At 38.1% G+C, this 27,862-nt stretch overlaps 1 protein-coding gene across 4 annotated transcripts in view; it reads right to left on the bottom strand.

Moving 5' to 3' along the window:
• The window catches only part of ryr3 (ryanodine receptor 3), a 136,668-nt gene that overhangs the window by 51,407 nt on the left and 57,399 nt on the right, over nucleotides 1–27,862 (bottom strand). For all 4 annotated transcript variants that reach the window (XM_032584478.1, XM_032584481.1, XM_032584480.1 and 1 more), the window contains 22 exons: nucleotides 25,781–25,884; nucleotides 23,902–23,985; nucleotides 23,660–23,819; nucleotides 23,436–23,580; nucleotides 22,076–22,281; nucleotides 21,810–21,984; nucleotides 21,505–21,713; nucleotides 20,256–20,419; nucleotides 19,658–19,706; nucleotides 19,393–19,553; nucleotides 17,692–17,854; nucleotides 16,849–16,935; nucleotides 16,447–16,673; nucleotides 14,326–14,538; nucleotides 11,607–12,216; nucleotides 10,646–10,846; nucleotides 9,010–9,112; nucleotides 8,114–8,248; nucleotides 5,880–6,153; nucleotides 5,683–5,797; nucleotides 3,842–3,974; nucleotides 640–743 (listed from right to left, as the gene is read on the bottom strand). In XM_032584478.1, the coding sequence (XP_032440369.1) occupies nucleotides 640–743; nucleotides 3,842–3,974; nucleotides 5,683–5,797; nucleotides 5,880–6,153; nucleotides 8,114–8,248; nucleotides 9,010–9,112; nucleotides 10,646–10,846; nucleotides 11,607–12,216; nucleotides 14,326–14,538; nucleotides 16,447–16,673; nucleotides 16,849–16,935; nucleotides 17,692–17,854; nucleotides 19,393–19,553; nucleotides 19,658–19,706; nucleotides 20,256–20,419; nucleotides 21,505–21,713; nucleotides 21,810–21,984; nucleotides 22,076–22,281; nucleotides 23,436–23,580; nucleotides 23,660–23,819; nucleotides 23,902–23,985; nucleotides 25,781–25,884 (3,822 nt within the window). The remainder of the gene's footprint in view (nucleotides 1–639; nucleotides 744–3,841; nucleotides 3,975–5,682; nucleotides 5,798–5,879; nucleotides 6,154–8,113; nucleotides 8,249–9,009; nucleotides 9,113–10,645; nucleotides 10,847–11,606; nucleotides 12,217–14,325; nucleotides 14,539–16,446; nucleotides 16,674–16,848; nucleotides 16,936–17,691; nucleotides 17,855–19,392; nucleotides 19,554–19,657; nucleotides 19,707–20,255; nucleotides 20,420–21,504; nucleotides 21,714–21,809; nucleotides 21,985–22,075; nucleotides 22,282–23,435; nucleotides 23,581–23,659; nucleotides 23,820–23,901; nucleotides 23,986–25,780; nucleotides 25,885–27,862) is intronic.

The following is a 27,862-nucleotide window of genomic DNA, read 5'->3' on the forward strand; positions in this document are numbered from 1 at the left end:
AGGTGACAAACATGCACACAGAAACCAAATACTTTTTATTCATGTATTATGTGAAATTCAAACTCTGCAGTCTCAATTTTGTTTATATATACATATATAAGTACAAATTAGTATAGCCTATCACTACAACTCTTCTTTTACTTTTAATAGGTCTATGTTTGAGTAAAATGAACATTGTTATTTTATTCTATGAACTACTGACATGTCTTTGAAATTACAAGCAAAAATTTTGTATTTATTTGCAGAAAATGAGGAATGAGGAGCTTTCAGAGCTCCAATAATGCAAAGAAAACAAGTTCAGATTCATTTAGAAACAACAATACTAATGTTTTAACTCAGGAAGAGTTCAGAAATCCATATTTAGAGGAATAACCAGGAGGTTTTCAAGGGGGTTCAATGCAGTGGGTTCTTCATTTTTTATCAGTAAGTTAAAGAAATGAATGATTTCACTAATCAGCATCACTTTAACAAAACTCCATTAGTTAAAATTTGTTTTAATTTATGGAAATGCACCTGTAGGTGTGTCATTTTCACTTATCATTTCAAATCTTATAACAGACTGATAAATTGAGGCTAACCTGGCATGTTTAGTTTTTTAAGCTTTGTTATTTAGATAGAGATTTTCCAGGTTTGCCAAACCTTTTCCAGGTCAGGTTCCTCCAGAGCCAAAGCCAGACCGTTGTTGTCCATCACTGAAGATGCTGCAACATCCAGAGGAGTGGAGCCTCGCATCGCTTCAGACGCTAAACACAAACAAAAAATTTTATTTCAAATGAAACAATAAAAGGTGGTAACATATCACATCAGATTCAAAATTTTTGTTGCTACTACAAAGCCTTGAAAAAGGGCTCAAACCTTTCTTTTCGTGTAAAATGATCCATGGTCTTCAAATTATTTACAACCATCTGAAAGGTTTGGTTTTATCACATTGTGTGTTATTTAATCTCAAAATAAATGCAGCTGTCAGATCATGACAGGAGCAAGAAGGAGAAAGTAAAATATTTATACTTTAAGAGAACAGTCACAACCACTGAGCCACACTGCGGTCACAGCTATGAACCAGCCAAGAGAATAACTCATCCTATTTTTAGCTACACGTGTCACCTAGGCGTGTTTTCTTTTTTTTACTTTATTTAAAAATTAAATACTTCACCAAGGTTTTTGTTTTATTTAATTTACATGAGTTTTACAGTTAAGTGCATAACAATTTCATACTCTGTTCACTGGAATATCATTGAATCATCTATTTTTCTGTTACCAAAAATCATAAATTTTTGGTAACAGAAAAATTACAGTTTGTCTGTAAACCTCTCAAGTTTAGACATCTTACAGACAAACTAAAAGTTCTACACAATTTAAAAATATTATTAGAATCAGCAAAAGAAAAATATTAACACAACCATATTTGATATTTCATAAATGTTCTTAAAATATAATATAAAAAACTTTGGTCCTAGCACTGAACCCTGGGGGACTCCACAATTAATCTTCACTTAAAGATCTGGTCTTTTATTTTGTAATTGTACAAACTGTTTCCTATTCATCAAATAATTACTTAACCAGTAGTAAAATGTCCCTTTTCTCCCATATTCATGTAATTTAAGAGTAATAAAGTGTGGTTAGCTGTACCAAATGCTTTCCCTTAAATACATTTATTCCATTTGTACCAATAAACTTCCACAATATATTTTGTTTCTTTTCTATTGCTGCTCTAATTTAATAATGTTAATAGTGGACAGTAAATTGGGAATTTATCACCTTTTCTTATAATAAAAACATTTAAAGGTCTTGGACTTTGGCATACACTACACTTAACAGTTTTGCCAAACTAAAATTTTTTATTTTAATTTTAAAAAATTTAAAACGCTAACATTCAAATTAAGAGTGTTCTAGTTAGCTTAATTAGCTTATGAAAACATAAGAAGAAAATGTGTTTTCACAAGAGTAAACCAATCAATCTGCCATTCAGGTAATAAAATTATCTTTCCAGATCGTCAACTTTTCACGATTTGTCACGATAAATTTTGCTGGGCGATAAATTGTCCCAGAAGTTATTGCGATAAATGATAATATTGTTTTTTTTTTTTTTTTTGAAAGACCATTTTCAGCTTATACAAAGAACACATAATCAAAGATCAATTACATTTCAATTCTAATGAACATTTAACACTGGAAGTGAAAGACATTTTAAATATTCAAAATTTATAAAACAACAGAAAAATACAATGAAATAAAATAAAGTATGAAGTATTTGTGAACAAAATTGGCTGGTTGGGACCAGTGAAGACTTTTGTCATCCAGTTTTTTTCCCGCTCTCCTATTGTTACATGATCTTATTTTGCAAGTCAAAAGGACATTATACAGACGATGCCCTCCAAGTATTTTCTCCAGAGGTCCAGGTCAAATTATGCTTTTAAAGAGACTTGGCAAACACCTAAAGCAGGGAGTGTCCAGCTTCAGTCCCTGAGGGTCGGTGTGCGCCAAGTTTTAGGTGTGTCGCTCCAACGCAGCTGATTCAAATGACTAATTAACCTCCTCCTCAACATGTCTCTAGGTTTTCCAGCGGTGAACCAATCATTTGATTCAGGGGGACATCTAAAACATGTATGACTTTGGAAACCTCTGACCTAATGTGGTATGTTGGACAACAACTGTTGTGTGCAATCATCAGTCCCACCCTGCGTGTCTAACCGTTTCGCCATCCTGCTCAGTCCACCAGCTGCCTTCCTCTTAACCTGATATCTTGGCTGCATTTGGAAACACAGCCTGTTTATGACTGAGTTTTAACACTGATTGGCTGAAAACTCTTTAAAACAACTTGGCATTTTAATACAAAAACATGTGGCATCAGTAAATTCCTCGGTTCTCGTATGATTTTATATAGAAATTCCTTACTTTTCCAGATTTCTGCAGTTTTACTAACAACAACCTTAAAATAGTTGTCAGACCTGATTATCTGTCGGTTCCATAAATTACAAAACAACACAATGTTAATTTTCAGAATGTGGCTCCAAGCCATTTGGGGCCCTAAGCAGAGTTTAGTAACATGTCAAAACCAGATACTTCATTATTCCTAGGCTACGTTATGCATGTACAGAGCCTACTATTATTAGCTCATACCGCAAAAACACAAAATCTTACCAAGTATTTTTAGTCTAGTTTCTAGAGAAATATCTTACCAAACTTGGAATAAGACAAAATTAGCTTACAAGCAACTTTTTGCAAGATAAAGGAGCTTGTTTTAAGTCAATAATTCCTTAATGCAGATGAAGAGACTTTTCATTTGTAATAGGAAATGTCTTTTATAATTGAGACATTTCTTCACTTATACTGTGAGAAAATACCTTCGTATTATTTCCTCATAGTAGTGGAACCAATACTTAGGAATATTAATCAGTATTAACGAATTGTTTACTTTAAACAAGCTCCTATACCTTGCTGAAGAGCTACTGTACTTTTAAGTTAGTACACTTGAAATAAGACAAAACTAAGACATTTACACTAGAAACTAGACCAAAAATACTTGGTAAAACTTGTATTTCTTGCAGAGTGTTATTATGGTTCTTGATTATAATCTTACCGGAGTAGCAAACAAGCAAAGATGCTCTAATTAATTTGCATTTTGAAATGGAGAGTGGTATTTACTAGGGATGCTCCAATCAGATTTCTTGATGCCGATTCCAATACCGATCATCCAGGAGGCCGATCTCTGCCGATTCATTGATAGTTTAACAGTTTGTGAACAGGTTTTATCAATACATTCTGGTACAACCGGCCCTTTAAGAGCATTCATGATCCTGATTTGGCACATCATGAAAAGAGTTTGACACCGCTGCCTTACCCAATCCAACGCTGCTGTTCTCCAGCAGGTAGCTCAGGTGGTCAAACATGGCCTTCTGGTTCTGGCGGCTGATGCGGCAGAAATAGCACAGAAATCGACAGCAGCTGGCCACCATCTTGGGAAAGGCAATCTCCTGTAGAAAACAGAGACACACGGTTTTAGCTTCATTTTAATACACCTGGAAGATACAGAGAGTAACTTTTTTTGCATATCAATCAGTCAACTGATCCCAGAATTGAGTTAAAATTATGGTAAAGTATTGACAAATGGTGAAAAATGCAAGTAAACTAATGTTTTAAAGAGAATCTCATCAAGCAGCAGCATAACTTTTAATCACATCAAATCCAACTAAAGTCATGAGCAGATCTTGATGTCTAAAGCAACTTTTCTGAATGTCCATCTATCATAAAGCCTTTTTAGCTATTAAAATGTTATTCTTTTATTATCAACCATAAAGAACCTGATTGTATAAATAAAAGCTAATTAATGATGCAACCTAGATGGTCATAAAATACATATTACAACCCCCTGGAGCTTTATATAGACACAGTGAGAGGCATATCTAGTGGCAGACTGGAATCCGTCTCTGACTGATCCGATCGTCAGCGTCAGTCATCGGGTCTTAGAGCTTCCCGGAGGTCTGTCTGTCTGTCAGGCTGAGGCTCAATCCCTGTTTGGTTCTGGCATTTAATCCCAGCTGGCTCCTCCAGCTTCTGTCAGCAGGCTTTTCAGTTCTCATGCCGGGTCCACTCCCTGCGCCGTCTCTGTTACTCCTGTGGTTTTTCAGGGTGTTAGGCTGTTACTTTAGGCTCCTCTTGAGTCTTAGGATAAAATTTGTTTTAAGTACAACCTAATATGAATTTAAATTTAGCCTTCACTCATATTTCACGACAATACCTGATTTTATAGGAGATGCTATGACCAAATAATTAAAATATATTAAATAGCACCGTCTACAATTACCAGAGTAAAAGGTTTTCAAATATTTTTCTTTCTTTAATTTAATTTCTTTCATTTTTTTTCTGTACAAAAACATCCCACATTAGGAAATATATTTTAAAAAATGCAGAAGTGTCACACAAATGAAATATGTTTGCTGCAGTAAGCAATAAATCAATAAATCAACTATGTTTCACTACCATAAAACATAGTGAGAAAAGATGTTGTCACTATGGCATTTAGCAAATAGAAATAATTTTGGTAATTCTAGCTAAGATAAAACAAGAAAAGTTTGGTTGATTTCACTACAGACAGTGAGAAAAAAATGTGTATATGTCTTTTCATTCGGTGTATGTAGTGTTTAATATATTTATTGAAAGGTGTTTATTACAAATACGCAAGCATACAAGAGTTACCAAAGAGAAAAAGAAAATTATAATAAAAAATCTCTCAATTTCTCACTGTCATTGAAGAGTGCAAAACAATATATACTGCTATACAATAGTAGATCAACCACCATAGAAATCATCGTTTTCTGATCCTGCATTGAGGGTACATTAAAGAAAAGAACATTTCTTTTCTGAGCCACTGATTACTTTGTCCAGTTTTAATTTGGATAATTCATCCCTAATCCAGTGTCATTCGGTGTATGTAAATATTTGGCTTAAACTGTGTGTGTGGGTGTGTGTGTGCGTGTGTACCAGGTTTTTATATCCTTATGGGAACCTATTTCTGTCTACAATGTGGGGTCATGGGGTCCATTGCTCCTTGTGGGGATATTTTCTTGGTCCCCATGAGGGAAATTGTTGTTTTTGGGTTAGTGGTTAGGTCTGTGATGGTTAGGGTTAGGATTATGGTAAGGATTAGGCTGTAGATATTAATGGCGTGGACGGGTGTTTTACCTGGGACTTGTCTCCACCCAGGACGTTTACCATGACCTCCATGACCGTCTCATGCATTCCCAAAACTCTCATCAGATTGGGATGCTGATAGAAAACCTTGTTGTTCATGATGTCCCTGTAACCACAAAAATAAAATAAATCTGTACACTTTACATCACCGTTCATTTCCAGAACCATGTTCCCTTCTGTTCTCTCACCCGAGCCCATCGATCATGAGCTTTTCCTCCTCCTTGCCCATGCGCACAGAAAGCAGCGACCTGATTTGACCCAGAGACGCCAGCAGGTTGATGGCATCCTGCACCGAGGCGGCGCTGATGGTGTACGACTTCTTCATGGCTCGCAGCAGTTCGCCGATGCCGTCGTACTGCCTCCTCAGCAGGCTGAACATGACTCTGACCAGCTCCGGGTCCTGGATGTGGGACTCCTGGGCCCAGCTGGTGATAGTCTGAGAAATCAGCTCCTTCAGGTTGGCTGGAGGAGGAAGGAAGGAAAATGCATCAATCTCCATCAATTCAGCCACACTGAAAGGCTTTTAAACATGAATGATCGGTTTAAAGTCATGACTCTGCATCTCAATTTTTGACTGTGCCATTCATTTTGTTTTGGAGCCTTTCAGTAACAGACTTTCTGGTGTGATTTGGATCTTTCTTCAGCTACTTGTGCATCACGTTACCACCGCCATGTTTGACTGCAGGTACGATGTCCTTTAATATTAGTGTTGTTCAATAAGAATGAGCCAATCTACGATGGTGCATTAGAGCAATTAGAAAAAAAGAAGGAAATTGCTGAGTTTTAAATGTTGGAAATTTGTTAGAAAACAATTTAATTCTTGGATTAATCTCAGAATATGTTGAGAAAAAAAAAACAAGAACATTTCAGAGTTTGAAGAGTCAAAAATTTGCAGGAAAAATTGTTGGATTAATCTTGGAAAATTTCTAAAAAAATACAAGGAAATTTCTGCTTAATATTTACAAAAAGTTTGATATTTACAAGAATAAACTTAAATTCTTAGATTAATCCCAGAAATTTTCCAGAAAAAACATGAAAACGTTTGAGAGTTAAAAGTCAAAAATTTGCTAGGAAAAACTTAAATTCTCTGATTAACTTCAGAAATTGTCTAGAAAAAAATGCGAACATTTCTGAATTCCTGTAATTTGTACAGAACTGGACAGTTTTTTCAAAGCACCGCAAGAAACACAGAAATATTTTCCATCCAAAACAATAGAACTCAAAAAATATTCAAATATATTTCGTTTGACATTTGAAATTAAACTTTAAATATACTTCCAGAAGTGTTCAAATAAAACCTTAGGATATAATTTGGTTACTTTATTCACTTTAAAACACACCGCAGAAAGGATAGCATTGCAGCTAATCTCACAAACCTGAAGTAGCCACTCTTCACTCTTCTTAGATAAACGTCTCTCTGTGATAACATTGGCACACCAAAGGCCTTGCTGAACTTTGAAAGTTTCAAAGCACAACATCTGTAGCAAACAAAGGGTCAGATTCCAGCAGAATCCTAATGAGGGACGAGGCAGGGAGCCGAACGCCCTGAAGGTGAAACTCTGACAGCTGCACAGGTGCTCTGTGTCATCTACCCCTATTACACTTTTAACAAGGGAGTATAAACACAAAATAACCCAGGCTTGCTGCATTTTCTCTATTACAAAAGCCCTGAAAGCTTTAAACTCACACTAGCATTATGCTGTATTACAACTTCATCTCTGGAGCAAAGTTCAACAAACCTATTAACCTGATAAACTAAATCACTAACAAAACGTTTTTCAAACTCAACTCAAATCTCATTGTTTGCAGATAAAATTTCTAAAAGTAGGGCCTGAACACTAAATTGTGTTTCAGAATCATCTCGGTTATCATTTGTCACCTCTATGTAGCTCTTCAATTATGCAGGCTAGCTGGGCGAGAAAGGAGCACAGCATTAAAATTCATAGCCTCAAGTCTTCCAGACTCTGCAGATTAGTCTTTCTATTATATGAACCTGGACAAAGCCACACATTCAGCAAAAGGAAGAAGCAAGTGTAAAAACCACTGACCCCAGCCTGAACTGAAGAATCAGATAACAAGTATCTGAATAAAAATGGGAAATCTCCTCAGTTTACCAGATTTCTCAGAATATTATTTTGGAATCAAAGTAGACTTGATCTGATCTTGAACTGAAGTCGTTTGATGTGAAGCTGAATAAATATTTAAACATTTACTTTAATGACGCAGGCAGATTCTGGAGGATGATTTGGTTCTTTTTCTAACATGAAACTGATCAGGTTTTCACAAAACCCTTTCCTTTTTCCAGTGTAAAGGAGGATGTGGGGGAGGGGAAAGAATCACCCTCGTAATTTGTAGAGCTCTCAGAAATGACAGCTGTCGGATAAACCAGTACATTTTTCTCATCAGTGTGTTATTCGCTTACTCGGGGCGGCCTGCTCTGTCTCTGCGGGCTCCTCTTCTGTCTTCTGAGGGGGGCCCTTGATCTTGTAGAGCAGAGCCAGGAGCCGACCTTTAATCGATGTGTCCTGCTCTTCCTCCTCCTCCTCCACGGGAATTCCTGCCAGGCCAAACACCTTTCTTTGAGTTTTAATGCGATTGCTCAACTGCTCAAGCAGGGAAATTACATTTACAACACAGCTGCTGCTAAATCAGGCGTAAATAATCTCCGTCAAGTCTTTAAAATAAAGTAAAGACATTTACATTTTGTGTGAAAATACTATTTAGTCCAGAGGTTTGCAACCTGTGGCTCTTTGGAACTTCAACAATTCCTCTTAACAGCTTTGTGTAAAATGTTTTTTGTTGAAAAAATGTTTGCTCATTCTTATTATTTTATGTTATCTAGCAAGAATAAGTCATGTTTATTGATTACATTGATTTAATTATAATTTGTTGATCTTACACTCAGATTTTGAATAACATATTGATGGTTAAAGTGAAACTTGCACATTGCAGCAAAATAGTACTTAGATATTTTAATGTAGACGAAATAACAAATGCAGCCTAGCAGGTTTTTCTTCAATATTTTTAGTAAATTTCTTCAAAGAATGATGCTAAAAGTACCAGCAATATGATTTTCCATCTGTTTTTCTTGTCATTAGGTTGCAAATCGTTTTCCATACCACAGATTAAAAATTAACTTTATGCTAAATCCTAAAAATAGGAATAAAATGGCGGTTATTTAAAAAAAATACACAGCATAGATGTTTATATGTTGTAAAAATCACATGACAGTTGCAGCTGTGTATGAACAGAGAGAAGAAACTTTATACCACTGGTTTAGTCATGATTGTCTAACTATAATAAGCAGCTGAACTCTACCACAGTGCAGCCGTAATTCTTCATGGAAAGACGTGAGTTCATCCTGGATCTCCTCGGGACAAGGGCAGTCCTCCCCCGCACTGAAGTTCAGCAGAATATTGATCTGAAAGAAACAAGACGAGCTACAGAAGGTTAGAGGAGCAATAAGTCGAGGGAAACTTGAGAGAATAAGAGTTAATTAGGATGAAATAAGCAAATAAGCGGCGAGGCTGCACAGTGGCGCAGTTGGTAGCACTGTTGCCTTGCAGCAAGAAGGTCCTGGGTTCGATTCCCGGCCGGGGTCTTTCTGCATGGAGTTTGCATGTTCTCCCTGTGCATGCGTGGGTTCTCTCCGGGTACTCCGGCTTCCTCCCACAGTCCAAAAACATGACTGTCAGGTCAATTGGTTTCTCTAAATTCTCCCTAGGTGTGAGTGTGTGTGTGTGCATGGTTGTTTGTCCTGTATGTCTCTGTGTTGCCCTGCGGCAGACTGGCGACCTGTCCAGGGTGAACCCCGCCTCCCGCCTGGAACGTAGCTGGAGATAGGCACCAGCACCCCTCCCGACCCCATTAGGGACAAGGGTGAACAGAAAATGGATGGATGGATAAGCAAATAAGATGCTTGTATAGAGACTTAATCAATGAAAATTTAATTTAAACCAGGAATAAGAGTGGAGATCAAATTATCTGAGACACAGTCACCTGAATAATTACTTGCATAATCCCTCAGAAATGTCTCCCAATGACTTGGATTTTAAAACAACTAGAACTGGAGAATAACATGAGGAATAAAGAAAGAAAATTGCAGATCTGAGCTTAGATTAAGAAAATGTTTCTGAGTACTTTAACATGAATAAATAATGATGCTGTATGATTATGAATTATAAACCAGTGTTAAATAAACCCAACCTTTCTATTTAAGAACAAAATGAACATAAAAAAAGCTTCATAAAGACTTCTATTTACTATTAAAACATTAATACATTCTTCCTTAAAAATTATAGTTTTAGCCATATTTCCATCAGCGACAAACTTATATAATGTGCTTAAAATCTTCCACAACACATTACGACCTTCAAACTTTAAATTGAAAACATAAAACACTCCAAGCACCATCATTTCATATTTTTCTGCTCTTAAATGCCAGATGTTAGGCTTCACCGCACAGCTGATTCAATTTAACTTCACATGCGGTCCAAGCTGCCCTTTGGGTATTCCAACTCGAAATAAAGTTAGGAGACGATGGAAACCAAAAGCATTTTGAGGACTACAAAACCATCTGTGAAAGGCTCTGACTGATGCTTTTTTAATGGGTTTTTGCTGGAACTTTAGGAGATCCAGCACCTAAAGTTCACATTTTTCCTGCTAATTTGAACAATTTGGTATGCAGAGTGAAAAACACTCAGAATTATGAGACTCAAGACAAACATGTGTAAGAATATAGGTCAATGTTTCTTTTAAAAAAAACACAAAAAAACTGTAATATTACCCTCACATGTTGGCCTGCCTTCAACTTCGATTAATGAGAGAATATCTGTCAAAATTAACTATTTCTCTAAAGCTTCACAAGTAATGAAATAAAACTCTGTCCATCTCTTATTTGATTTTAATCATAAGCTAATCATTTTTCATGCGTAAAGCCATTAAAGTGCGGCACCTGTTCATGTGGCGGCGAGCGAAACTCCTTGGTCTTCTTGGCCGTGACGGCGGCGGACATGTTGAAAGCCTGCATCAGCTCGTTGTAGCGAAACTTCTGGTTGTACTGCAGTTTGGAAACGAAGCGGTCGGAGAAGGAGACGATGGCCTCGATGCGGTGCTGCAGCTCGCAGTCGCAGAAGTAGTGCAGCAGCTCGCACATCTGGAAATAGCAGAAATCTGATCAGATAAAAAACCTTTTCTTTCTTTATCTGAGGAGATAAAAGTAGTTTTGACTTAATTAGATCTTAAAGGTGACCTATTATGGTTCCTGGAACAGGTTAGGACAAGTCTATAGGCTAAACAAAACATGTTCATTACATTTTTTGTACAAAATTATTCTTAGGTTTTAAAAAAATAGTTTTGAACTGTTTTAGGGGCTCTGTCACTAAGAATCTCGATACGTTGCTGCTGCCGATCTCTCCCAACTCAGCGTTTACACTCTCATGTGAAAATGGCAGCAAACATTATCACGTGAGAAATGTGAAAATGTTGTATAACCATACATCTTTGAAAAGTAGGAGTGGAGCCTCCTGCACAACCACAAGGATGCGGCAAGTGGTTTCTGGGTGGCCAGTCAATAACAGAACACTTGTCTTTTCTAGCAGCCATTGTATAGTGGTAAAACCAACTGACGAAACATGCTGCAGCGAAGCTTGGGTTGCTAGGTAACGGGCAGAGTTCCGTGGTGGTTGCTAGGTAACGGTTGGAGCTCCACTAGGGTTGCTAATTTAGGTGAATTTCCTGCCATTCGGAAGGTTTTTGAAACAGACAGCAAAAATCATTAACTTGCTGCTAAAAAAATCATCTGGATGATTTTTCTAAGCACTTGAGCTGTTTTTAGAAGCAGTAATAGCCAAATAGATTTATAATAAATCCCCTAGCATTTAGCATTTTTTCACTGAAATTAAATATTTCATCACCTGGTGTTTGACAGACTCCGGCAGGGACTTCTCCAGCAGACCTCTGGCGGCTGGTTTGCTCTCCTTGGTCTCCTCCTCTCCCGCCTCCACAGCCTTCTCCTCGTTCTTGCTCACCTCCTCTTTCTCTCCCGCCACCACCACCTCGCCCCCACTCCCTTCTTCTCCCTCCTTGGCCTCCCCAAACACGTTGGGCTCGATGAGGAGGAGAATCAGCCTCACCTCGTCGCTGGTCAGGACTCCCATGATGAGCAGCGTTCCGATGAGCTTCAGGATGGGAACGAACTGGTACTCTAGGCTCCCACCTACCGGGTCTCGGATGTGGGAGCCTCCTCCCTGCACAGCCTCCATCAGCATGCTGATGGCTTTCTCCTTCAGGACGCCCAGGGGGATCTGGGGACTGTAAAGGAGCTGGTGGCGTTTGGTGCTGATGATGCCGACTGGGGAGAAGTTGACCCGAGGTTTGAGGGACGTGCTCAGGCCGACTCCGGGAAGAGAATGCCTTTTGGATTCATCCGGGAACAGCTTGATGGACCGGGTCTCGTCCGTCACAGGGATAATGAATTCGTTGTTCATCATTAGCCGTGCCTCTTTCGCCGTCTCAAGATGAATGCTGGATGAAAAAAAAAAAGTAGTGGTGATTTTAAAGATTTTAGATCATCAAAATTAATCCAATGCTCCTGGCTTTTGTAGACTAAACGCACGAGATAAAACATGCAGCTATGAATTTATATGAAGATGAAATCAGATCAAATTCAGTACGTGCTGAAACACAACCTTTTTTAAAGTGACCTGTGATGCAAAATTCATATTTTGCACATTTGTATGCTTCCCTTTTGGTCTCCACTGCTTCCAAAACAACCCATGTGCTTAAAAGACAATAAGTTAATGTTTTTTTGTGTCTGGAAAATGAGCTGTTTCAAAAACCTAACTACAGACAGGCACTGCACCGTTACCTAGCACCCTATCCTGAGCTCCAGCAGGTTTGGTCAGCCAATTTTACTGCTGTATGAGCTGTACAATGGTTACTAGAAAAGACAAGTGTTTTGTTGTTGACTTGCAGTTCAGAAACTACTTGCTGCATTCTTGTTGGTTGTGCCGGAGGCTCCACTTCTGCTTTTCAAAGCTGTACAGTTTGATAATTGCGGGTCTGTTTGCAGACGTTTTCATGTGTGAGTGTAAACATTAAATTGGGGGCGTGGCCAGCAGCCGCTTATTCAAATTTAAAGGCCCTAAAACAGCTCAATCTGAAAGAAACTCAAAGTAGGAAAAACTAAACAGTAACATTTCATTATCTAAGAATGATTTGGTACAAAGACTGTAATAAACATTTTTTTTGTACCTAAATCAAGCATATTATTAAGCATTGAAGCATAATAGGTAACTTGTCATGTAAGGGTGGTGTTGAGGTGGTGAGGCAGACGCAGATGGAACCAGGTTAGATGAATAATGAAGATTTAATGAACAAAATCCAAAAACAGTCCAAAAACACAGGCAGCACGACTGAGCGGAAGCCAGGGCTCAACGTCGGTAGCAACTGGTATAACGACAGGACAACACGAAGGACTGAGCGCACATTAGACACCAAATGAGACGACAGCTAGACAAGGACCTGACAAACACACAGACACACAGGTGACACTAAATACACAGGAGGTAATTACAGGGACGATAAACACCTGGGGACAATCAAGGGGAAGCCAGGACAACATGGAAACTCAGAAACTCAAAATAAATACACAGGAACAACACGGAACATGACGTAACGATCTTCTATATTGAAATTGGACTAAAACTTTCTAAGTTTTGGTCATTTTGGATTACTAAAATTGTTAGTGCTAGAAAAATTTTGATTTTTTTTCAAAACGCTTATAGCCTGAAGTGCCTTGAACCCACTGCTTCTTTGTGTGACATGGTAGAAAAATGAAAAGAAACTTAAAAGTGAATCAAACTGTATCTTTGGAACATGCTGCTTCGAACAAATCGCCAAAAAAGCTAATTTTTTAGCCAACTCCTCTGTTATGCCATTGAGTTTGGGAGCCTCAGCCTGAAATAATCATAAGTCACAGATAAGTGGCTCAAATGACAGACATTTCTCTGAGAATGGCCAGATAATATCGTGAAAGTGAGTGTGAAATTACCCAAAAATCAAAGAAAAGACTTCAAAAGAGCCTCAGAAAAATGGTGAACATTACCTGGGATCACTTCAAAAGCTACAGGAAAGCTCGGCTCATTAGAGACAAAATACACAGAACTGAGGGAAACTGAAGGCAGAGATTTATTCATAAAAGAAAGATATTCAGATGCAGCAGATGTGAGCTGGCTACATAAATATATCTCTACCATTAATTTGATTTACTGAGTAATTGTGATGTTGATTGTGTTTACCACTTCATCATGTTACCACTTATTGGCACTAAAGCTGACACTGAAATAGCCATACATCAGGATCATTTTTTCTCTATCCTTTGCTGAGATGAAACCAATGTTTTATAAAAGAAAAAGGAACAAATTAAAAAAAAGAAGGGTTGCTGTGGTGGCACTGGGGCAAAGCACAACACACATATAGTCCTTAGTCCTTGTTGAGGTAGTTTCAGGTTCGATTCCCAGCCTGGTAAAATTTGCTGCACGTCTTCCCCCTCTCGCATTACCCTCGTTCTTGTCAGGCTACTTTCAAATAAAGGCCAACAAAACCTTTAAAATAAATAAATAAATTACCCACCTGATGAGGACGTCGTAGAAGCCTTCTCTGAGCATGCCCGATAGGTACTGGTTGTCGATGGTGTAGAGAAGCTGTGATTGGTCTAAGTGGCTGCAGAGGGCGTGAGCCACACGCGTGTTTCCCAGAGCACAGAGGGCGCAGTACAACTTCAGAGTGTGGTAGTGAAACTTCCTCAGGTCTTCATGCTCCGACAACTCCATGATGTCCAAACACCTGGAGAACGACGGAAAAATATCAGCTTTTTAGTCCATTCGTTGATCCTTGATTTAGGGAAACGTTTTCACCATTTGTCTCTCGTTTGACCTCTAGGGTTCATCCTGGTTGGGGTCTATTTAAAAAAAAAACTAATTTAGGGTTTCACTGTTCTGCAGACATTTAAATGCACCTGCTGTTTTAGGTAATTACGACAAAATTATCTTAAAAAAACAGAATTTTGTTTTGCAAGATAATAAAATCTTACAAAACAATATTTTGTTATCTTACAAAAACCTTGTAAAATAAGATTTAATATAAACTTTTTTGATTTTAGCGAATGGCTACAATTAGCTAAAATTTAAAGATTTTTAAATACTTTCAGTACTGATGTGGAAAAATTACAATAAGGTCACACCTGTTAGTTGTATTGCTATATGTTTACTCTAAGTTCCAGTATATTCCCACCAAGTTAAAACTATTTTGGTTACATGTACAAGGTTGGACGTTGTTTTTCAAAGATGCATGGGAACCAGTCTGTTTCCCATGCTTAGGATCCTTTATCCCTTTGTATAAAACTCATGTGTTGTCTCTTCCTGGCAGAGCTTTTCATGCAGATCTGCTTCATTACTGATTGTCCTCCAAGCTCTCTGTATTGTGCACAATATATGAATAAACCTGATTAAGTGATTTCACCTGAACAGTGCTTGGAAATAGTTTTTTTCCACGACATGTACCCACTGCACATTTAAAGGATTTATAATCCATGTTCCTCACTAAATCTCACTTGGATTACTGTAAGTCCCACTGTGCAGTTCCTGATAAAACCTCAATTCAATTCAAGGTAAATTTTATTTGAGTATCATTGTGATCCTCAGCTGCAGGCTGGGCTGACCTGAGACTAAAATAATAACCCTTGCATGATTATTTATATGATATGAGAGGGCACACGGCGTACCGGAGGGTATATGGGCACATTTGTTTAAAAAATTTAAATAAAGCCCAGCAGCGTACAAGGAGGGGAGTAGCCATGTGAAAAATTGATGCACTCTTTCTTTACTCTCAGAGACTTTCATTTTGGGAGAGGCGGCCACAGTGTCACAATTCCCATCTTAAAGTGAAAATGGATGTCAAAGAAAATGCTAAATGTTTAAACTCAGTGACACATTTAAACTGGTCTTGTAAGGCAAACATTAAACTTCCTGAAGAGTCTTTTCAATTTCTTTACCTCTTACAAGCTAAGAATGCTCCAGTAAAACAAATCAACTACACCAATTCTTTTAGCCCTCTTAGTGTTAAGTTTCAAATCTCTGCCTGGATATTTTTGCTTATTAATTGTACGCAGTTCTTTAAATGTCCTGTGAGTAAATATATTTGTCCATTTATCCATAACAACTGGAGCTTCCAATATCTAGCAGTTATTTTCGCAAATTACCGTCTACTAAGAGTGTTTCATCAGATTAAACCAAGAAAAAACATGCTGACGGGAGTGAAATTACCGTAATAACCCAATATTGGCTGGAAAGTGCAACATCTCCCCTTTCAGAAACGGTTAGAGTTTTTCAGATAGCACAAAGTATCGCAGAATTATGGTACTGCAAATTTGGCTGTGTCGTCGCCGACACGTTGAGTGTAGAAAGGTTAAGAAGAGTGGTCAAATATCCAGATCAAATTATAACAAGCTTGTCGATGACTTCCAGAAATGGTATCTCTTCAACTTGCTAAGATTTATCTGAATATTATTCCTGTTAATAATTGAATATTTTTCCAACTCCAAAAGAAAAGCAGCTCAACTGCGAGTAAGCCCCATTATTTTCTACAATGGCAGCATGTAAACTTCTGAAAGACAAAAAAACCTGAGGATTCAAAACTGCCCTGAGAAATACATTCAGTCAAATGAGATATATCCATCAGTCTTTTATATGCTACCTGTTCTCTTCAGGTATGTGCACGGCAATCATCTGCAGAGGTTCCAGACACTGCACCACCCAGCCGTGCCGCTCGCTGACCCGAGCCGTCTCCACGTTCAGGAAGATGTTTGGCATCCGGCTCCAAAGAACGGCCACGATGGTTTGCACATCTAGACGCGGCGGACACTGTGGAACCGGGTTCCGCTGCTCGCTTCTGAACATGGCTGACGACAGCGGCATGGCATCCTGGGACACGACAGGGAAGGCAGGGGAAACTATCTTTGGTTCCTTCAATTCATAAAAGTTTGTCCTTCAGAAAGATTAATGTGAATATTTAGCTCCAACATGTTTTAACACTGTCTTTTAAAACACATTCTTGCATATGAAATCTAATGTTTAATGGTAGCAAATTGAGACAAACCTTTATTTTGACAAATTCAAACTGGAAAAGGTTGGAACTGGTGGGGCAGCAAAACACAGCCGGGAACAGCTTGGTGTTTGGCTCCACCTGGAAACAAACAAACCACAAATAATGACATGCATCACAAAATGAAGAGAGAAGATTTTTCAAATTTATTCCTCAAAATATTCAAACAGCAAAGCATCCTTGACATGTGGAAGATCAACAATAATCTGAATGATGAACAATCCTGAGATCCAGTTGAAACGATCATTAATAAATGCTACAGGCAAAAACAAAAACAGAGATTTTTACTTTTTTAAAACATTTACTATACTGAAATATTTAATATTAAGTAACCAAAAACAATCCGACAAAGACGGATTACGAGAACTACTTGGTATATAATTTCTGAAATTCAAGACCTATAAATTAAATATAAAATACTAAATAAAATAAAATAATTTTAAAAACATTATATATTGAGATGTTTTCTGCAAAAGATTTGCTTATTTTGAAATGGATCAAACTACATTGTTTTTGACAAAAAAGACAGAAAAAGAGGGAGTTTTTATCAATTGAACAGAGAAGAAAAGATTAAAAATTTACTTTTAATCTTGAAACTTTAACGTTTAATAACTTCATTATTTACCAAAACAACTTTGGAAAGTCTTTTAAAATTTATGCTGCAGAGATTTTACCATCCACTGAAAAACAAAAAAAGATAAAAATGCATATATATCCCAAATTATTTTTGTTTTGCCTTCAGGCTGAATTGGATGGATTTGCTGGCATAAATAAGCTTCACATCGAAGCGTATTCCCTGTGGCATCCCCGTTTTTAGGACGATAGAGTCTTATTAACCTGATACGCTGTAGGCAGTTCTTTGCCGTTGGCAGTGAAGGAGACGAGGCCGGTGGCCAAGTCGACCAGACAGCCGATTTCCAGGTCGGTGTTTGAGCGGCTGGAGGAAGACGGGCCGAGTGCATCTGCTGCACACACCATGTAGCAGTTGCTCCTCTGAATACTGCAGCAAGAGGAACAACAGGAAGAGTTCAGAAACTTTGAAACCTCTGCAAAACACATTCCCAATAATTCCGATTGGATTTGTGTTTTGCAGAATAAAAAAATGACCATCCCAGGCAAAATTAAGGCTTTGGGTTTCAATGCTGATCTAGATAAAGAAATTAATACCTTTCTATAATAAAGGTCACGTAACTTCCATAACTTCTCTGCTGTTTGAAAGATAAAACTATATTGTGACGTCCCCCTCCACTTGATGTGGAGGGATCCATTAGTTATTGTGTTTTGTCCTGAGGCGGAGCAGAGTGGGCGGGACCAGGATTCGTCAGGACCAGCGTGTCATCACTATAAAAGGGAGTCGGCTTCTCCACCCAGCAAGGCTCTACAGAGAACTTCTCCGGTTATCTCTGACTTCAGAGATGCCGTCGACCACCGAGGGGGATACCTGCTTGTCGCTGTTTGGACTTTGTTAATGTGTTTGGGTTGTTCAATAAAGAACATATTCTTTAGTTGATGGCCGTGTTTTCTGGCTTTTGCTACGGCTCACGAGTCAGGTCGTAACAATATATTTTAAGCTACTGCAATGATTTCTGTAATACGTAGTTGCTTTGAAAAACTGAACACCTTAAAATAAGAGGAAAAATATGATTATAGTCATTCATGCTGAATGAAATGCAAAAAAAACTGATTGTAGAAACCATTACTATGAGAGCAGATTTAGCTGCACATCAATACAATAATGTAACCATCTAATAATGGAACATTCTAGATCCGGGGTGTCAAACTCATTTTCATTTTGGGTCAAATCCAGACCATGAATGCTCTTAAAGGGCCGGTTGTGCCAGAATGTATTGACAAAACCTGTTCACAAACTGTTAAAATATCAATGAATTATTAAAATTAAATAATATTATTGAATATATTTTCTGTCCCTCCAGGATTTTCGATTCTTTTTGTGATTTTTCGCAATAAAAATCAAAGTGTTTGTGGTTCTGATTTGGAAATATTTGCACTTATTTATGATGGTAAATGTGACTTTTTATTGCTGTCTCGATGATGGACTATAATCTGACATCAATTAAAACTTAGGCAGCTGTTTAGTACAAGTAAGAAAGTTTTTGAGAAAAGTCTGTAATAAACTCCCAATTATGTATTAGCACAATTTGTTGATTTTGCATGAATTTCAACGATAATTCTCAAGAAACTGGAGGAACTGATTGACATAATTTGGCAGTAAACATATAAAAACTGCATTGATTTCATTGATAACATAAACATAATATTTAAGCACATTAAGTGTTTAGTCAAGAATCTAGAGGGCCACATAAAAAGCTACGGCGTGCCGGATTTGGCCCACGACCCTTAAGTTTGACATGCATTCTAAATGAACCTGCTGTATTTCCCATAATTCTTCACTTTAATTTTACTTCAGTTTCTAGGTCTGGTCAGAGGAATGACATTGTTGAAGAGAATATCCTCTGAAACACTCTGAGGAGCTCTGAGCGTTGTTTACTCCCAGACATTTAAAAACCAGCAGCTTGCCTCTCGTGGACCCGGCCCCGCTCGTCTCCCAGAGTGACGGTGACGGTTTGCGTCTTGCTGAGACTGAAGTTCTTGCTGTAGTAGTGATAGTCTGGTGTGACCCAGCCCACCCACACGGTGGCGGGATCCTGTCCGGCAAACACTCTCACAGAGTGGTAATACTGCAGATGTAAAAATAAAAATAATTTAATGAAATGGGAAAGCATATTGTGAAGATTAAAAAGTAATATTTTATCAGTAAGTTTAAGAGTTAGTGGTGATTTACAGTTGTGATGCTTCCATAGTCAATACTTCCATCTTCTTTGGGAGTTTGGCTGAAAAAACAAACAAACATGTTTAAATAAAAGGGTTCTGACAGCTTCTGGAAGAAAGGAAACAGATGGATGGATAAATAAACAACTGGATTAATAGAAAAGAAAATGGATGAATAAAAAGAAAGGAAACGGGTGGATGAACAGATAAACCAATGGATGAAAAGGAAATAGACGAATAGATAAATTAATGGATACAGAAAGAAAGCAGATGGATGGATAGATATACAAATGGCTATAAAGGAAAACAAAGATAAATAGATTAATGGATAAAAAGAAAGGAAGTGGATAGATAAATATACAGATGGACCGATGGGAGGAATTTTAGGGGAAAGAAGAATAAAATCTAGAAACAGTTTTTCCATTCTCTATTTGCCAACCTCATCCATTCCTGGAAAACATTTCAGTCCAACTCCATACTTTTCCAAACCACATTGAAAACGTGAATAAAAGTAACCTTAGATCTTGCATTAATTGTTTTACTATCTATTTAAAAGAAAAAAACAGGCTCTACTAAGGATGAAATCCTCAATCTGAGTGCAGATGCCTTACCTGAGTTTCAGTGACTCGTCCAGCAGCCTGTCTGCAGAGTAGAACTCCACCGGCATGCTCAGTCTGCAGTAAACCATGTCGCTGTTGCTGTTCTGGGTGCCAAACGTCTTATGTGTGACCTTAAGACACGGGGGGCTGTCCACTGTCCCGTCAATCCTGGTAACCTAAGAGGACGAGAAACAAATCCAAAGAGAGTGAGGATAGACAGCGTGTCCATCAACAGCAATCTGTGGCCATTTTTGCTGCGTTTACATTGACCATAAAAATTTCACAAATTGAATGTAAACCTGGAACTTAAACTTTTATAAAAAAAACATTTTTTTTTACATATTTGTTGAAACTGTCACTATGTCATGGCAGAGCAGTATGAGACAGACAATCTGTGAAACAAAATCAAACTCCTCTGCCCTCTCCCAGTGCTATCTAGAAACAACCATTCAGAGCCAGTAGGCGGGGCTAAGTGCTGACAATCAATCTCTGGTGTCCTGGTTTCTGCTACGCTACAGCTTCTTCCTGATAGCAGAGCCTGTGTGAATGCGCAGGCTAGTTAGAATGGCCATCAATGACAGCGAATAAACGGTTTTCCAGCACGTTCATGAGGTTGATTGTCAGCACTAAGACCCTCCCTTCCTGGCTCCTACTGGTTGTTTTTGACCCGTACAGCAATAATGCCACAGGTAGGACATGGAGGAACACAATCTTTCATGATATTGTGAAAGTTTTTAACTTTTTAAGTTTCAAATCTCCGCCTGGATATTTTTTCTTATTTTAATTGTACAAAGTTCTTTAAATGTCAACAAATTTCATCAGATTAAACCAAAGGAAAAAACGTGCACCCTGCAATGGTGGGAGTAACATTACCGTAATAACCCGACATTGGCTGGAAACATTTTTCAGATAGCACAAAGTATCGCAGAGTTAGGGTACTGCAAATTTGGCTTGTAAAAATGGGGTGGGCGACACCTTTTGGCCAATAAGGGTTAAATATTATGTAAAAAACACGCAACATCTGGAAAAAAAAGGCTCACGCTTTGATGAAGTGCTTTTTAGCCATATCAAAACTGCAATGAAGACATGATTTTTAATTACTTATCGTGAACAAGCTTATTCACACCTGATTTTAACTGCATTTCTTAATTAATGGAAACACCGCAATAGCAAAATTGTGTTTTTCAACATTAGCGGAGTACATTTGAAATGGAAACGCGGCTCATGAATCCTGCGGATACTAAAGTTTGGTGTTCTCTACCTCGATGTGCATGTGGTCGTGTGGAACGTTGAAAAAGGTGGGCAAGCGCTTGCTGAACCACATGGTTATCTCCCTGTTCATGTTGACAGCAAAAGGCTCAAAGCCCTCCTGGAGACCACACATGGTGTAGTATTTAAACATGCTGGCATCCTTGCCGAGGTTCATGCGGCCGATCTGAGACATCCCGAGACTGCACACCGGAATAAAACCTGCATTAAGGCAAGAAGTTAGTGGACAATTAGTTCTTGTGTTATGTTTTCCATTTCTAAAACTAAATACTGAAAGAATCTGACTGAAGTTCTCACCATCCTCTGTTTCAAAGTCAGCGAAGCCGAGTTCAGAGCCCTTGCTGGTGATCAGGAGCTCTCCATTCAGAGTGAAAATCATGGATTTGTCCTCCATGTTGATCATGCAACCAACCACGTCGCCCTTCTTCCAAGGATGTCCAAAGTAACGGCTACCGGCATGCATCCGTCGACCCTGAAGAAATTAAAGCATTATGAGAAACAAAACTAACAGAGATCTCTTGCTTGGATTTCATTGCAAACAATGAGCAGCTGTTTCAGTTTACCCTGTATCCATCAAAGACGTAGGCCTGGTCATCCGTTCCCAGCTCCACGTCGGGCCTGCAGCCCGGCCTGGCCCAGCCGACCCTCATGTCGCCTCCACTCAGGACCTCAAACTCAAAGTACCACTTCCCGGTCTTCACGGCGTACGTTTGCTCCACGCGGAAAAAGCGGATTGTCTCGATGCTCTGATTATCTATTGCATGCACAACTTTGGTCCAGAGAGAAAAAGAAGAGCCGTTTAATTAAAAAATGCAAATAATGATATAGATAGATAGATAAATCTTTATTGTCATTGTCACAAGGACAACGAAATTTAAAAGGTGCCATCAGTCAATGCATATGCTTAAAAACAAATATATAAATATATATATATAATATATCCAAACATATAATAGTATATATAATGATACTTCCAAACAGGGAGACCAATGAACTAAAGATGAGAAAAAAATATTTTATGAATTAGTTCCTAATTTTAAAGGTTAAATAACCATTTTTTTTTCTGCACTGCACTGATAGCTCAGGTCATCCTGAGTTAAATTTGAAATTATCCAGCTATTGTTTAGGCAACTGATACACTTACTTAACAAATATTGCTCACTCTGCATTAAGTACAACTTTAGCTACCATTCATTTTGTGTTGATTTGGTTCAAAGCTTTGATTTCAGCTGCACTGCAAAATATTATCAAGTATTTTTGGTTTAGTTTTCTAGTGCAAATATCTTACTACAACTTAAAATAAAACTTTTCAGTGAGAAATAGGAGCTTCTTGTAATTCCTTAATATTGATGTAAAATTATTAGTTACAGGTTAAATAATCTGCCAGTAGAAGAAGACATTAGTCTAGTTCTAGTTACTTGATAAAGCTGTTTGTGTTGCCCTGAAGTTTTTCCACAATTCTGCAATCGAGGAAATTCATGCAAAAAAATAAATAAATCAGCAGATCCCTGTGAGTTTATTGGTCGAAAACATTGTGTTCCAGTCACTTCTTCCTAACTGCTGCTTCAGCTTTAGTTGATGTCAAATTATAGTTCATCATCGATAAAGTAAGTAATAAAAAGTCACATTTATACATTTATCATCATACATCTGCGCAAATATCACAACATTTCTTGCAAATACTTCTAAATTAGCACCACAAGATCATTGCAAAAATCACAAAAACAATCCTGGAAATCCTGGAGGGACTTAACGTAAAAAGATGTTTAATATTATTTAATTTTACGAAGTACTTATTGAATTAATAATGAGTTTTATCAATGCATTTTGGGGACAATCGTCCCTTTAAGAACATTCATGACCCAAAATGGAGATTAGCTTGACACCCCAGATTTAGATAATTTATCAGAATCAGAATCTCACCCTCCTGGTCTGGAGGGTCGATGTCATATCCGTATCCAACCATCGTCCGAATGGCCTCTCTCAGACTGTCTCTGTTAGATTTCTTTGTGCGTTCATCCAATAAAGCATATGGCACCAAGCGAGGATTACGTCTGCTCTTCACATCCTGCAACACAATTTAATTTATGAACTCTGCATCAACGTCTTAGTCTGTCTGAACATCACATGAGAACGGTTTAATTTACCTGCTGGATGCCATAGGTCCATCCTTGTTTGATTCTGTCTTTGGCCCAAACATTGTGTGCGTTTTCGGCCAGTTTATCAACCAGAACCTCTTGACCTGGAGTCAGTTTCACGTCAGAGAGTTCCAGTGGCGCAGGCTTGTATCCATTAGACATCATGTAGCTGGAAGATTTATCAAGGTAGAATTATAAAATGTGGAAATTTGCACAAATAAGCCAAAAATGATGGAAAATGTTGACCATACTCTTTTGGTAATTTGTTTTTCTTCAGGTCCTCTTCAGCGTGAACATTAACCTGGGCAACATGGCAGCCGAGTGCCAACAGCGTCCTGCGGTAAATGAGAACAATGACAAGTGTTAGTCAATACAATAACACTAAACTTCATTTAGCTTCGACTGTCTGAATAAACGGCTCTATAACAGGAAGTTCCTTTAATGAGGTGAGCCAAATGTTTTTACAGTAACATGACTCAGTACTCAACTTGAAAAGCCTCTGGAGCCAATATTTCCTAGAAATCAATGCTGGAACTGCACCAGAAGACGAATATCATTAGAAGTGCTGCTTTAATCTTATTCTTAATCTTGTGCTGCTAAGCAGTATGCCGAAAACTGCTGCTGCAGCTGTAGGAATGGATAATTGGATTATTTAACGGCCTAAAACATATAACCCTTTTCTAGTGGGGTACAATCTAAAAATCTTGCAAGCCTCAACAAACTGGATTATTTGATTGCAAAAAGGAACATGCCAAATAAATGTATAGTTACTAATTATGGCAACAAGGGAAGGAGTGAGCAATCCGATTTTTCTCAACGATTAAGAAAACAAAACAAAACTGAAGTTATTATCTTTGGACCTAAAGAGGAACGATCCAGAGTCAACACACAGTTTCAGCTATTACAACAAAAAATTTGCAAACGGGCCTGAAATTTGGGAGTCAGATCTGAACCTTTAGAGCCACATAAAGACTTTTACAAAGTCGGCCTTCTGTCACCTGAAGAACATTTCCGGGATTAAACAGCTTATGTCTCAGCGAGATCTAGAGAAACTTATCCATGTGTTTATCTTTAGTCGCACTGATTACTGCAACAGTGTCTTCTCAGGTCTGCCTAAAAAAAACAATGAGACCAAAACGCTGTTGCTGATGTTCTGACTAAAACCAGGAAGTTAGAGGGCATCACCCAGTTTTAAAGTCCTTCACTGGGTCCCTGTAGCTCAGAGTATAGACTTTAAAATACTGTTGCTTGTTTATAAATTACTTAACGGCTCAGCACCACAATACATTAAAGATCTGCTGTTGTCATAGCAACCTTCCAGTCCCCACAGGTCTTCTGGTTCTGATCTTCATACCAGAACCAAATGGGGAGAAGCAGCATTCAGTTTCTATGCACCACAAACTGTAAAACAGCCGAAACACCGAGTCCCTGGTAATGCTAGTGTTAACCTTTCTAGGCCAAACGTAGTGGCGACGACACAGCCAAATTTGTGGTACCGTAACTCTGTGACACTTTGTGCTATCTGAAAAATTCCAACGGTTTCTGAAAGTGGAGACGTTGAGCTTTCCAGTCAATATCAGGTTATTACGGTAATTTCACTCCCACCGTAGCAGGAAGCAAGTTTTTCTTTGGTTTAATCTGATGAAACACTCTTAATAGAGCGAAAATAACTGCTGAATATTGAAAGTCTCAGTTGTTGTCGATAAATGGGCAAATATATTTACTCACAGGACATTTAAAGAACTTTGTACAATTAAAATAAGCAAAAATATCCAGGTGTAGATGTGAAACTTAGGACTCAGAGGGTAAAAGCAAGTCTAAAACCCACCTGTTTAGAGTTGCTTTTGAAACAGAATAAATGAAATACTAACCAACATTTTGATATATAATGACAGCATTTGGAAAATTTTTATATTTCAATAGTTGATTTTTGTTGTTTTTATGATGTAAAACACTTTGAACGGCTTTGTTGCAGAAATGTGCTATACAAATACAATCTGATTGATTGATTCTTTACCCATTTCGATTCATGAATTAAAAATGAATATTGTGATCTCTTTCTAAACTCTAAATGTAAACAATTTTAAAAACCATGAATTTTCCTACTTCGAGGGTCACCCGCAGTCTTACTTGAGTGTTTCGCTTGACATCTGCACGTTGTAGTTCTTTTCAGTTTCAGGCAGCTTGCTGAAATCCACAAGACAAGGGTGCTGCCTCTTGTTGTCATCACGAACCTGTGGAAAAAGAAAACCGGCATCTCTGTTAAAAGTTTCATCTCACATCGCCCTCGTCTTGTCTGAAAACCTTCCTCTCTGCTGCAGAAAAAGCCTGACTCTACATTCAAAGCCAGGAAGAAGTCAGATTTATCTGCTTTTAGTTCTGTTCAAGTTTCTGAACTTTACGAGTTGCTTAGACTAAAGTGTTGCAGTGGATTATGTTTTAATTAGCGCCTTTACTGTCTGCAGGAGACCTGATTAAGAGAGATTTACTGCTATCATGACATCCATTAAGACTCTCACTGATAATACTCTCTGCTACAGAATTACACCAATTTTTTTAAAGGTGACAGCAATACACAGTGCAAACCAAGAAACAGATGTGATGTATAACACATTCCTGCTTGCCAAATATCCACAAAGAAGAATCTGACCTGGAATTATAGCAATGTCACTCTGGGCTCATTGAGCTTGATACAGCACATTTGTCATGCCAGGCATCTGTTTGGACCTAAACGTAGGCCTTGATATTTTTTTTAGACCTTTTGTCCCTGTCTTAATTACTGTGGATGTCACATTCTTGGAATAGAAAAGGGATTCATTAATATTGGCTGAATGGCCTCTGTGGGAGCAGCCTCCGAGGAATATTATCCTGTGATAACTACAACAGTAAAAAAAGAGGCTAATTGTGTGATCAGACTTCTGATGGCGCTTCTGCAGTGATGAGATGCAGAGAGAGAGAGAGAGAGAGACCAGAGTGATGGAGATGTCTTTGGATGGTGAACAAAGTAATTCAAGTTAATGCAGTTTTAGCTCATTTTTATTACCTAGAGCACATGTGTCAAACTCAAGGCCCGCGGGCCACATGTGGCCCGCTACGTCATTTTATGTGGCCCTCTCCCCCCTACCACCGTTTTACAGCCCAATTGATTGACTTAAAATAGGTTTTGAGCACGAATTGACTACAAACTACATATCCCATAATGCCTTCCGATTCTTACCAACCAACATTACGGCTTCTCGCCACTAGAGTGCAGCAGAGTCACCTCAAGCTGATTATTAATTTTCCCAGCGAATAAAACTGAAACATCGACAAGCTAACAAGCTAAAGAGCGAAGTCCCGTGATGTTTCAATCGAGGACTTTTACCGTCTCCTGCCCCCTGATTTGATGCCACAGCTTCGACTCCATGCAGCTCGTGTTTTGTCCACGTTTGGAAGCACCTATCTGTGCGAACAGATGTTTTCAATAATGAATTTAAACAAGACCAAGCACAGATCGCGCATTACTGACGAAAACCTACACGCCGTTTTGCGGATTGCCACAGAATAGAACTAAAACCAGACATCGACGAACTGACCAGGGGAAAACGGTGCCTGACATCCGGCCAGAAAACATTGGTAAGCACAAACAAACTACATTTAAATAGAATGAATGTAAAACCAAAACTCAGTATACTAGAATATGCATATAGTTTATTGATGTTGCTTGTGTTTTGTTTATTTACAGAACACAACACAATGAGGATGTGTGTGAGTTGGTGACAGGGTGAAGAGGGATCAGCGTTGTGTTCAAGGACAGGAAACGTCACCTCATTGTTTTGTTCTTATGTGAAATGCATGTTCGTTGTGTAATAAATAACGAAAAAGTTTTGTGAATGAAGTTGAGAGTTAATATCAAAACTTGTTTTTTATTATTTGTCTGCTTATCTTCAAAGCAGACAAAGAATAATTTTCCCAGCGAATAAAACTGAAACATCGACAAGCTAACGAGCTAAACAGCAAAGTTTAGCTGAGCAGTTTAAAAATACTGAGCATATTTTTAAACTGCTCAGTTTAAAAATACTGTAATTTTTAAACTGAGCAGTAATTTTACATCCATGCAAACTCAAATGTAATATTTAAAACTTGAATACATAAAATCAGTTATTTAACAATATGAGGTGTTGTTTAATTTATTTTTAACATTGTATTTTCATACATTTATGCTAGGGTTGC

The sequence above is a fragment of the Xiphophorus hellerii genome, chromosome 15, assembly GCF_003331165.1.
Source record: "Xiphophorus hellerii strain 12219 chromosome 15, Xiphophorus_hellerii-4.1, whole genome shotgun sequence".
Classification (NCBI taxonomy): domain Eukaryota; kingdom Metazoa; phylum Chordata; class Actinopteri; order Cyprinodontiformes; family Poeciliidae; genus Xiphophorus; species Xiphophorus hellerii.